Here is a 13,178-nt window from a genome sequence, read left to right on the forward strand (position 1 = left end):
TTATTTGTTGAAACTATACTTCCGATTTGATTTGAAACTGTCTCATTGCTGTTTATCAATAAAATTTTGAAATAAAATAAATTAAAATAAAAGTACTCCAAGAAAAAAAAAAAAGCAAAACTTACAAATTAATGTTTTGCGTTTAAAAGAATGATTTCATGATTCACTGGTTGTTTTTTTTTTTCAGTAAATTTGTTGATTTCTGGTTCACATTACATTGAATAAGATAGTTTTTTTCCTTCTACCCATGGACTGCGAGCAGATTTCTTTGGTTCTCATGATTTAAAATGTGGTCTTTTCCACTGTTGCACATTGTTTCTGAGGTAGGGTAGGACTGTATATGTAAGGATTTAAAAAACCTTTCAGAACTATGGCTATTGTACATCAGCTTTTGTAATATGGGGATGAATCGGAAGGCACCAGAAATATATATATATATATAAACTAGTATGTTAGTTTTTCAGTGAATTGAAAATCATATGGTGGAGCATAGGAGTTTTCATAAAACTTTACATAGTATTTCTTGCAGACTGATGATTATGTCACATGTTCTGTTATCTATAGAATAAACCCACTGGTTATTCATATGTATATGGGTTTAATAAGAGGAAAAAAATCTCTAATAGCAGCTGTGGCTATATCAGTCATCATCTACAGGTACTCATGACATAGTATAGTGACACAGGGCTTGGTACAAATAACTTGGTGTCTGCCTTACCATTTAGCATGAGTTTATGAAAAACATATTCCCAATTCCCTGGCCTAGAGCATACAGTCTGGGTTTTGTTTCTCAGAAGTAGGAAATTGATTCACAGTTTTTGTTCCTCAGAAGTAGGGAATTGATTCACATTCTCACTGTCAGCTTAGAAGGACTATGTGCACCAGCAAGTGCACCAGGTTACTTGCTGGTTATATAGCAAGCTGGTTTAGAAACCCGCTGATCTTATTCTTTTTATACCAGGCTTTATCATCATGGCAACTAATTATTTCACTAATTATTTCTAAATGGGAAGGTATCCTCCACATGCCTGACTCCACAATGATCCATTATCATTGTCAGTAGTATTGTGTTGCTTTATAGGTTTGTCCCTTCCTCTTTGCTTTCCAAAAATATTTATAGAAACTCTTTTAGGTATATCTCACCATTCTTAGTGGAGAATCTAGTTTTGTATGCAGCAGTGAAAAACATACTGTAGGATTAAAATTCTAATAAGGCAGCAGTCCCCTGCTGTGTCTCAGGTTTTAGTCTAGGAGAGCTTCTTCCTGTGTTCACACACACACACACACACACACACACACACACACACACACACCCCTGTAGCACAGACTCTTAAAGACTTGCCTTAGTGTTGTAGTAAAACAAATTCTAGGAGGGGATACATATACAAATCCACATATACATAAGTATATGGACTTATATGCACATATACACATAGATATATACTTATATATGTACTTACTACAGGTACAGAAAAGCAAGGAAGAAGGTGAAATATTGTTGGAGGGTTTGTTGAAATTTTCACTGGGTGTCTAGGGAGAGCCCCACCAAGATGGTGTCAGTAGTATAAATGTCTAAAGGAATAATACAGTCTGGAAGAGGTGCTCAGAATATTTTAAAATTATTTTGCAGCTAGGGTCTGTGGGGTTCATTTGGAAGGAAATACTGCATTTTAATTTTCACTAATTTCAACTAATAGAAATAACCAGCAGCACTAATATTGGGAGAACCTGAAACTTTGTTACAGATAGGTGATACCACAAATATTTCCACGTTGCACTCCAGTTGTTACCAACATATTAAAGTTTATGCTAATCACCATTTATAAATTATGGTAGCTATTAATATTAAATATCATATTCAGTACCTAACTAAAATACCTACATTGTTATTTTTTTAAATGTGTGTTGATAGCTACATTTCAAAGTATGGGATTTCCTTATGTGCCTATATTTCATGTTTTAGGAATTTTAAAACATTCTGAGAAAGAGGCTGAGGCTTCACACATAGGATGTGTGCTTAATCCCTGGTTGAGGCATTGCTTCCCCTCCTCAGGCACATGCACTCTTCGTTCCGTTTCCTTGTCTTTCGGATCACTCAGAAACCTCCTGAACAGAGAAGGAGGGGGTTGCAGATAACTCTTCACAGTTCTGATCGTACAATATCCTATTATGGTTCCTGTTTAATACAGACCACACACTATTAAAATATTTGTAAAATAATGTAGGTAGTCAAGCAGATTTGGTTTCCTGAAAAGTGATGATATAATACTACACAGAGGATCAACTTCCAGGAATCTCGGAAGGTGTCTGAAGAACCTTAAAGAATGTGTGGTTCATTTTATGGTAAAGAATGAGATAGTGGAATTCTGAGATAGAATCAAGTTATATCTTCTTCTACCTTTTCATTCATCTCCCTCTGCCCTCGTGTTGACCTGTAAATCTGTCCTGACTGAGGCAGCTTGGACTTAGATGTCCCACTGTCTGGCGAGAAGAGAGGAAACTGATGTGCAAAGGGAAGGCTGGGCACTGGATGGTGAGGACTCCAGGGAATTTTGCCATTACGTGCCCTGTGGTTTAAATCTCTTTGCAATCAAACATTTAAATTCCTCAAATCTTACTGTAGCCCAAAGCCTAGAGAAAGGTGCTAATTTTCACATGAAACCAACTTTTGTTTGGTTCTAATGGGGAAGAAAGTCAGTTTGGTGTCCTGTGGTCTGTTGGATGCTGTCTTCATTTGTACTCTGGAATTCTGAGAAATGGGTGCATCAGAAGGCTGGTGCAGGCTGTGAGCCCTGGTGCAGCTGCTGACATGTCTGTTTGTCTCTACAGGTTGGTAAAAGATGCTCCTTGGGATGAAGTGCCACTGGCTCACTCCCTGGTGGGTTTTGCCACTGCTTACGACTTCTTGTACAACTACCTGAGCAAGATGCAGCAGGAAAGGTTTCTTGAAGTGATAGCCAATGCCTCAGGATATATGTATGAAACGTCATACAGGAGAGGATGGGGCTTTCAATACCTGCACAATCATCAGCCCACCAACTGCATGGCGCTGCTCACAGGAAGCCTCATCCTGATGAATCAAGGTGCGTGTGATCATATCATGGCCAGGGAAATACCCAAGATGACATCAATGGCAGTGGCTTAAATGATTGTTCTTAGGCACATGTTTACATTTGGGTCTTAACTAAGCCCATGAGATGAAGTAACACCCAGGGTGCCTCTTAGCTAATTAAGGGATATCGCTTTCTTAGTTGCTTCTAGTCCTGTTAGCCTGCAGGTTACGTAATTATGGCCTACATGGTCCAGGCCATATCCTTACAGCATAAGGTCAGGGATGAGTATTTTTCTAGAGAATTGGGCTGTGAAAACTGCCAGCTTGGCATAGGAGAAACCCAAAATATGAATAAAGAGCAAAATAAAAGACAGATACTAGGAAGTAGAAAAATAGAACTTTTACAAAAGAGAAAGGAACCAAAAGATGAAAGCAAGGAAGAGAAAGGGGAAGAGGAGAATTATGATGTGCTCTGTGCATGTACCAACACCCCATGAGGATGTGATCATGATGTACTGCACGCCCGGACTAATGAAAATAAAAATGGATAGGCTACACAGTTGGTTTGCTATTTGAAAAGAATATTCTTAACACACAATTAGGAATTATAACACCACTATTATTTTTTCCTTTAAAGACTTAACCAGGCTAGATCATTTAAATCACAATTAGAAGCAGCTTTCATGGATTATATGGCTCTTTGCATTAACATATTACATAATTGTCAGCTTTGCTTTTTTTCTTGTAACTCTAACTTGATTACAACTGCTATGGAAATCTATAAATTATAATGTTTTTAAGAGAAGCAGCTCTTAAGATCACGGTCAATTATTAGAATGTTGAGTATGCAATTGGCCTCTGAAAATCTAAGAGAATTTAACTCTTTGTTTCTATTCCCATAAAATTAACATTTTATAGATTGTTCAACTAGACCAAACTTTGTCCTTTGTCATATCAGCCACCATTCTTAATAAAATCTTCAAGGGAAATATCGGTCCCTTGTACTGACAGGAATTTGTAGTTTGCACCATATTTCCTATAGGTAATAGTCCCTAAAGAGGGAATTGAAGAGAAGGAAACTCAAATAATGTAATGTACAGGGAACAGCAGCCTCAGGGACACTGGATATTGTTGGAGATGGAGGACAGAGAGGAAAAATGAGATGACAGAAAATTGAAATGGAAAGCCATGAACAAGACTGACCAGGTCCAGTGTAGAACTGGGTAGTAGAAGGAGCCCAAGTGCTATTAATGGTCACCTCCGTAGAGCTGTAGCCGAGGACACAATTGTGCCTGTGGGCCAGGTCCAGTGTCTGAGACAGAGACTTGGTTTCAAACCTAGAGCTGGTAGAACCTGGGCCTGTAAGCATCCTGACACCTCCTCTACTATGCAGGCTGTAGTAGAGTGGTCAACACTGAAGGTGACTGATACACTTATTGAAGTAAAACAATAAGACTGTCCTCTAATTGGTAGGCAGTGAGCTTCATTTTATCCCCAGGCATTTTTTTTTTTTCCGCTACCAGGGATTGAACTCAGGACCATGCACTTGCCAGGCAAGTGTTTATTCTACTGAGCTATCTCCCCAGACCCATTATGTGTTTTAAAAACAAGCAAATAAGGGGGCTGGGGAGATAGCTCAGAGCCATAAGCACCTACTTGGCAAGCACAAGGTCCTAAGTTCAATCCCTGGAACTGCATGCCATCTAGGTCCCACATGCAGCACTTGGGAGGTTGAGACAGGAGAATTACTACGTGTTCCAGATCAGCCTGGGGCTACAAAAGCGAGCACAGGGCAGCCCAAATTGCATAGTGAGACTCTGTGTCAAAAACAAAAAAAGCAAACAAAAATAGCCAAATCTTAAATCTAAAGTCCCAGGTTTAGATCAAAGTTCTGTTTCTTTCGGGTAATATGCCTGACATCTGGAACAAATCAACCTTTCTGTAATTTGGGGGTGGGAGGGAATGGATAACAAAGCATAAGCAGGTTATTAAAAAGATTAAGACTCTGTTCATTGCTGTAAGAATCATAAATGCTATGTAAATTATTCCTGCCTATGTGCCTAAATTTCTATGTCCAAAAGATTTCATCAAACTGTTTTAGACTCTGAAGTTTCTGCAGGGACACTGAAAAATGTGACCAGTTGGAGAAGTGCGTGGATGAAGCCACGTGGCTCATTTTGGCAAGCTCGGCACTCCTGGTTGATTATTTTCACCATTCCTTTTCAGTGGATTCTCACCCCACTGTGCTGCCTTTTCAGATCCTGTAAAATCTAAAAGCATGAAAAGTACAATGACAGCACACACTGGAAATTCTCTGCATAGCACTTGTAGTATTTCATAGGTTATTTCAAACCCTATCAAATAAAAGCAACAGTTTTTAAACTTCAAAAAGAACTTTCAGGAAGATTTCAGGAAAAGTAAATAGGAGTCTTAAGGTATAAATCTTGTCTTACCCACCTTCTTTTTGTGATCTGATAGGTGGTATAGTTTTGTTTCAATATTGCAAGTGACATTACCATTTCTGGGTTTATTATCATTTAATTAATAAGTAACTTGTATGCAGGAGCATCTTTACTTATGTCAAGGACACTTGGCTACTGGCCTCTGTTAATATGATATTCTTTATAATGTTAACAAGTGAGAATTTTACACAAGGCAATTTGTAATACCATAAACTGATGAGATGATATTGAGGGCTGCATTTGACCATATTGTTGATGTCTTTAGCCACTGTTTGTATGTGTTTCACCTTCAGGATATCTGCAGGAAGCATACTTATGGACCAAACAAGTCCTGACCATCATGGAGAAATCCATAGTCTTGTTGCGAGAGGTGACTGATGGCTCCCTGTATGAAGGAGTGGCATATGGCAGCTACACCACCAGATCTCTGTTCCAGTATCTGTTCCTTGTGCAGAGGCACTTTGGCATCAACCACTTTAGCCATCCTTGGCTTAAACGACACTTTGCATTTATGTATAGAACCATCTTGCCAGGTATAGTAAAGCTTCAGAAGTATGAAAACATTATGTGATTATAATTTTTAAATTATGAAAATGAGGTCTGCGAGGTTTATTGCATTGCATTTAGAGTATTTTTCCATTAAGATATATATTGAATGAGAGAACTCCACATAGCTAGATAATTTGGGATCTAACATGAAGATTTGTGATTTAGGTATTACAAAGCTTAGCACTAATCAAATATAATTTTTATACTTCACAATACTACTTTTTTATATGTAAGTATAAGGTTAGTATATATTCTTAATGCTTATATATACATATATGTATATATATGTACATACACTTTACATAAGCTTTAAAGCTCATAAACTCACTTTTATTTATCTAAATAAAATACAAACATCGGTAGTTCCTAGCCTTCCTTTTTCTGTGATTCCTGATCAATCCTATTATAGTTTTTAGTTTTTAGTAATATAATTTTAGTTTTCAAAGTGTTCCAAATACTGCAGAAATGATTCAAAAGATGAAAAGATATGTACATATTTTAATGTTTTCTTTAAATATTTGAAATAGTATAAAATATGAAACACAAAAAAAAGGCAGTTGCTACAAAAATTCTAGTGTGTATTGCTGTGTAGCTTAGTCTTCTGAGAGAATGGGATTTAATAACTTGTTTATTTCTAGGAAAGCTTTGAAACTCCCTTCTGAAACATGACTAAAATCTTAGAAAAGTTTGGAAGGTAATATTCCACCAGGATAGATTTTTCCCCAGAACATAAATTTTTTATTTTGTGATTCCAGATCTGCGACAAAGAATCCATTACCTAAATCTTTTTGTCCTGGTTGCCTATACATAGACTAGATAAAATTTTCTTTAATAAATTAGTTATGCAAAATACAACAGAGCAAATTTTTTAGCATTAGTTTAGACTTACATTAAGCGCTATATTATTTAACTGCTTGTTAGATATGCAGGAGAGGTCTATTTTGCAGATCATCTTGATAAACAAAGACCATACCTTAAGTAGGGAACCTTTAGGTTTCCTAGTGCTTGGTAATTTGAACTATGATCTATCAGCCAGCCACTTCTGGCTTGGATCTGTTAGGACTGTGTTTGGGCTACTTCCCCACCTGGAAACGGCACTAGGAGAACTTCTAACATGAGCACTTGCGAGGATATTCATGCGTATTAGTTCAACCAACTTATATTTAGTGTCTATAAGCCAGACAGCATACCAAGAATGCAACTTAAAGGAAAATAAAGTATCCGCTTTCAAGGAACTCATTGACTTGAAATGTGATTTTTGGAGTATCACATTTTACAGTAATATTTACTTGGAAAAGCATTTACTAAACTGTTAAAAAGAAACTATTTAAATGTAAACAGAGTCATGGTAACATTTTGGAAGAAATTCTCAGTTTTGTCAATCTATTTTCAACCACGTTCTGTATTTGTATGCATGTATATATGTACGTAATGTATGTATGTATGTATGTATGTATGTATGTATGTATGTATGAATATTGCTCCAGTTGATGGCCAGGTAACAATTATTTCTCTCTGGCCCACAGTTTTCTTCCATTCTTCCTTTTTAAGACTACCGGGAATGCATCCAATCTAACTTTTTGCTTGCTTATTCAGATCGGTAACGACACCTGACTTTATCGGAGTATATAATTTTAAACCTGTTAATTTGTTCAACTTCCTTCTACAGGGTTTCAAAGAACTGTGGCTATTGCAGACTCAAACTACAACTGGTTTTATGGTCCAGAAAGCCAGTTAGTGTTCCTGGATAAATTTGTCATGCGTAATGGCAGTGGAAACTGGCTGGCTGACCAGATCAGAAGGAACCGTGTGGTGGAGGGTCCAGGAACTGCATCCAAGGGGCAGCGCTGGTGCACTCTGCACACTGAGTTTCTCTGGTATGATATGGTTAGCTGGCCTTATGAGAAATTGTACCTGGAATACTATTCATGTTGAGCACTAACTTTTTTCTATTTAAAAAGAAAAATTGATCTAAAGCCTTTTAAAATACCTTCCCATATCACCTATGTATGTACAGCTTCAATACAACTTATATCAGTGTTTGAACCTCTGCTCAAAATGTTTCTTTACATTCAAGATGTAATTGCTGTGCATGATTCTTGGTATTTTTATACTAGAGATGTCCTCGGCTTGTATTTTCATAGGTTAGCATGATTCAATTGTGCATCATTTTTTAAAATCATATAAGAACCTGCCCCCAAAAAGAAAAAAACCCCAAAACTTAGACCAAATTATCCTGAAAAAAAAGAGTGAAATATTTTATGTTGTTTTGGTAAGTGGAGCATTATAATCTTCTAATAGGAAAGTTGTTCCTAAACTTTGAAGAGTGTTAAAAGTGTCTGACAACTTCACTTTGATAACTAAAGGACCGTGTAATTTTTTTGCTGTAATCTTTTAAGCCCAGAAGAAGTTTGACTCTCCTTTGAAAGTATTGCCAAATACATTGTTGGCATCCAATAAGTTGAAAATTATAGGGAATCAGTTATTTATTAATCCTCACGGTCTTTGAGAAATGAAAGTTTACAGCCAACTCCAAAATGAGTCTTATACAGTTTTTTCATTATTTTTTTCAAAGTTTAAGCAATTAGAAAAATATTAGTAAAATAGTAACTATTGTTTAGCATTTTAAAAGCTATTTTCACAAAAGAACTATATATATTAACCTACTCCTTTCATGGATATGGAGGAATTACATAATAGTGTTTACACTTCATAAGTAAAAAGCCAGACTATAATGCTGACGATAGGAGTGAGGTTAATGATAAGTCTAAATGCAGTTAAAAATCTTCTCTTAAAGGAGTGTACAAAACCAGCCAAAACGAAGGCAAGGATGACTAGTTTAGTTTGTGTCTGTATTTGTTAAGTCACATTAGTGAAACCAACACTATGCAATAGAAATATGATTTCTGATGTCCTGAACCTGAGACTGTAGGCTATAGCTGGTTTTATGGTTCAGAAAGCCAGTTACTGTTCTAAAATCAAACACCAATAAGAGTAATTCTACTGCAGGTGATTGGCTCAGTAGGAAAAAGTACTAAAGAGCTAATAATAGGAGTCTACCTCTCTGCCCTTGAGCAGCAAATGATATGATAGTTCAAGGCAGTTACCCCAAATCAAAAATAAACGTCAGTTCTATTTTTACTTTTTGGAGATTTTCTGACTTCAAAAACTTGTGTTTTTAGTCAGTGTAAAAATTTGTTATATTATTTTATCATTAAACATTTACTGTAAATAAAATATTTCCTAAAATTCATGACATAATCTGCAAAGTAAAGCAAAATATTTGAATCTGGCCTAAACCTCCAAGATTAGTTTTCTAAAATTTTGTCTGTTTATATTCTTTGAGGAACACTTGGCAATGAATTATACCTAACCTATGAAGTTCTACTCTGTTTTAACTTATGACTTTTTATAGGAAGAACTGTTTTCAAATCAAACATTCAATAGTATCAGTTCTGCTGAAACAGTTCTTTACTACAACACAAGGCTTGTTAGCATGTAGATCCTAGCAGAAAGTTTCTTACATCAGGAACTAGAAATCGTGTCCTAGATCTCAACTAGAAATGGAAAGGAAACGGTTGAATCTGTGAGCTCCAGTAATTTGGGTGGCAGCTCTGAAATTGTCCAGCAAAGAAGGTCTATGCAGAGATTAGCAGCAAAAATCAGGTCAGTGTCAAACCCAAGGATCATAGTTGTAAAGATTCACTCCTTTCTGGTCACCGCTGGTTTTTGCTGTGTGTGCCAGATACTGGTGTGTTTTCAGAAATACTCTTAATACTGTCTACCTGACCATAGTTCTGGGTAGTATTTGTATATTGTTTTTTATAGCTTTATTATGTAGCATCACAGTTCTGGAAAATTATTTTCATTTTCATCAGAAAACCATTTAATTTTTTAAAATTACCCCTCTAGGTATGATGCCAGCCTGAAATCAATTCCTCCTCCAGATTTTGGCACCCCTACGTTGCATTATTTTGAAGACTGGGGTGTTGTGACTTACGGAAGTGCACTACCTACAGAAATTGACCGCTCTTTCCTTTCCTTCAAGTCAGGGAAACTTGGGGGACGTGCAATATATGACATTGTCCACAGAAACAAATACAAAGACTGGATCAAAGGATGGAGGAATTTTAATGCAGGGCATGAACATCCTGACCAGAACTCATTTACTTTTGCTCCTAATGGTGTGCCTTTCATTACTGAGGCTCTCTATGGGCCAAAGTACACATTTTTCAACAACGTTTTAATGTTTTCTCCAGCAGTGTCAAAGAGCTGCTTTTCTCCCTGGGAAGGCCAGGTCACAGAAGACTGCTCATCTAAATGGTCTAAATACAAGCATGACCTGGCAGCAAGCTGTCAAGGAAGAGTGGTTGCAGCAGTGGAGAAAGATGGAGTGGTGTTCATCCGAGGAGAAGCTGTGCGAGCTTATAGCCCCCAGCTGAAGCTGAAGAGCATTCAGAGGAATCTGATCCTCCTCCACCCACAGCTTCTCCTCCTTGTGGACCAGATACACTTGGGAGAGGAGAGCTCTCTTGAGACAGTAGCAAGTTTCTTCCACAATGTGGATGTTCCTTTCGAAGAGACAGTGGTAGATGGGGTCCATGGGGCTTTCATCAGGCAGCGAAATGATCTGTATAAAATGTACTGGATGGATGACACTGGTTACAGTGAGAAAGCAACCTTTGCCTCAGTGACATACCCTCGGGGCTATCCCTACAATGGGACAAACTATGTGAATGTCACCATGCACCTCCGCCGGCCCATCACCAGGGCAGCTTACCTCTTTATAGGACCATCTGTGGATGTGCAGAGCTTCAGCATCCATGGGGACTGGCAACGACTGGATGTGTTCATAACCACCAGTGAGCATGCCTATGCAACTTACTTGTGGACAGCTGACACCACGGGACAGTCTGCCTTTGCACAGGTTATTGCAGATCATCAGAAAATTCTGTTTGACCAGAGTTCTGCCATCAAGAGCACCTCTGTCCCTGAGCTGAAGGACTATGCTGCTGTTGTGGAACAGAACCTGCAGCATTTTAAGCCAGTGTTCCAGCTGCTGGAGAAGCAGATCCTGTCCCGAGTCCGGAATACGGCAAGCTTTAGGGAGACTGCTGAGCGCCTGCTAAGATTTTCAGACAAGAGACAGACTGAAGAAGCCATTGACAGGATTTTTGCAATATCACAACAGCAGCAGCAGCATAGTAAGTCAAAGAAAAGCCGAAGGGGAGGCAAGCACTACAAATTTGTGGATGCAGTCCCTGATATTTTTGAACAGATTGAAGTCAATGAGAAAAAGATTCGACAAAAAGCTCAGATTTTGGCACAGAAAGAGCTACCCATAGATGAAGATGAGGAAATGAAAGACCTTTTAGATTTTGCAGATGTAACATATGAAAAGCATAAAAATGGGGGCTTGATGAAAGGTCGGTTTGGACAGGCACGAATGGTGACGACTACACACAGAAGAGCCCTGTCACTGTCTGCTTCATATACCAGACTGTTCTTAATTCTGAACATTGCAATTTTCTTTGTCATGTTGGCAATGCAACTGACATATTTCCAGAGGGCCCAGAGCCTACATGGCCAAAGATGTCTTTATGCAGTCCTTCTGATTGACAGCTGCATCTTACTATGGCTGTATTCCTCTTGTTCCCAGTCGCAGTGTTAGCCTTGAAGCTATGAATTAATTGCTTGATCATTTTATGATCACATGAGTCTATGCAAAAAAAAAAAAAATCATTGCTCCACTTACTGAAATTTTTCCCCAGGTTCATTTTAATATTTTTCATAAGAAAGAAAGAGCATGGAGAAATCAGGATTGGAGCAAGCAAAGAATGTATCGAAGGCTTGAGAGGAGCTTGATTGTCCCCTGGTGTTTCTTGACTTGTCTGACTTTTCCAACTTAGCAGTCCTCATAGTACTACTTTTAGAAGGAATAAAATGTCTTTTTTTTTTAAATAATGTTTTTTCTTAAAAGAAACAAAAGACTTAGATAAAACTAGGTTTTATTATCATTAATTTAATGCTATTACTAATTTCCAGATACTATATTATGAAAAAGACTGAAGCACACAGTTGTAAGAAATACAGACTTTTTGTTACGACAGGACCTGAATACTTTTTCATATGATGTAATAAAAATGCTAGTAGAAGATTGTTAAAAACCTCTTTGTTTTCAGTTGCTTGCTGATGTTTAGCCCCTTCAAATCTGTAATTGGTTGATTTAATGCATTCATTGATTTTTCAATACGAGACAATTATAGATCGAAAACTTATACATCTGGTGACTAAAATTATCAAAATAAAATGTTGTATATTCTGAGTTTCAATACCAAAGAATATGGGAGATCTAATCTGGATATGAATCTTATGATTTTTTAATTGAAAACTTTCTTTGGGTTTATTTTGCTAAATAAATAGAGCATAATTTTTTTCCTAGTATGTTTCTTCTGTGTTCTATTATATTCAAAACATAACACATTCTCCAAAATCTTTTTCTTCTCCAAAATCTTTGAAGAGAGATCATTGTTTGGACATGCATTCATTAAACTGTTATAAAATAATATTTGATGCAAAAGAAGTAATTTCTCTACTCTTACATTTTTGTTGTTCAAACAATTTAAACACCTATTTTTTCAAAAGCCCATTTCTGATATTTAAGTCACACCAAACTTTTTTTTAATGTATTTGGTTGTTGCAGGGTCTCATTACGCAGCCTGGACTCCTAGTGATCCTTCTGCTTTCACCTTCCCCAGCACTGGGATTACGGGTGTGCGCCACTACCCCGGGACTCTGGTTGGCCAGGATCGGGGTCCCTGTGCTTGCCTATGCTTGCCTGAGCATGCACTTTAGTCCACTGGGCTATCTCGCTGGCCCATGGCAAACTTTTTTGAGTTTTTAGAGTTATTTGATACCAAGTTCTTGAGAAGTAACAGCAACACAGAATACCGAAAACGAAACCCACATTTTATAATTAAGCATAAGAAATTGATACGCTTAAAAGCAACTAAAAGAATAAAATTATCGTACATTTAGGATGTTGGGTCTGATATAGTTATCCTTTGAAAACAGAAAATGTACTTAACTCAGTTTTAGAGCAGAAACACATGCAT

The 13,178-nt window shown here is 37.3% G+C and overlaps 1 protein-coding gene across 1 annotated transcript; it reads left to right on the top strand.

The window, feature by feature from the left end:
• Nucleotides 1-2,834: 2,834 nt before the first annotated feature.
• Nucleotides 2,835-12,491, top strand: Dse (dermatan sulfate epimerase). The gene is made up of 4 exons (XM_004648383.2): nucleotides 2,835-3,083; nucleotides 5,808-6,047; nucleotides 7,733-7,940; nucleotides 9,976-12,491. Exons 1-4 carry the CDS (start codon nucleotides 2,927-2,929, stop codon nucleotides 11,732-11,734), a joined length of 2,364 nt encoding a protein of 787 aa, XP_004648440.2. The 5' UTR covers nucleotides 2,835-2,926; the 3' UTR covers nucleotides 11,735-12,491.
• Nucleotides 12,492-13,178: the final 687 nt, after the last annotated feature.

Source organism: Octodon degus, unplaced genomic scaffold (assembly GCF_000260255.1).
Source record: "Octodon degus isolate 3935 unplaced genomic scaffold, OctDeg1.0 scaffold00395, whole genome shotgun sequence".
In the NCBI taxonomy this organism is placed as follows: Eukaryota; Metazoa; Chordata; class Mammalia; order Rodentia; family Octodontidae; genus Octodon; species Octodon degus.

Coding starts and splice junctions, on each gene's coding strand:
- Dse (XM_004648383.2), top strand. CDS start 2,927: ATGCAGCAGGAAAGGTTTCTTGAAGTGATAGCCAATGCCTCAGGATAT. Junction 3,084..5,807: donor CCTCATCCTGATGAATCAAG/GTGCGTGTGATC, acceptor TTTCACCTTCAG/GATATCTGCAGGAAGCATAC. Junction 6,048..7,732: donor GTATAGAACCATCTTGCCAG/GTATAGTAAAGC, acceptor TTCCTTCTACAG/GGTTTCAAAGAACTGTGGCT.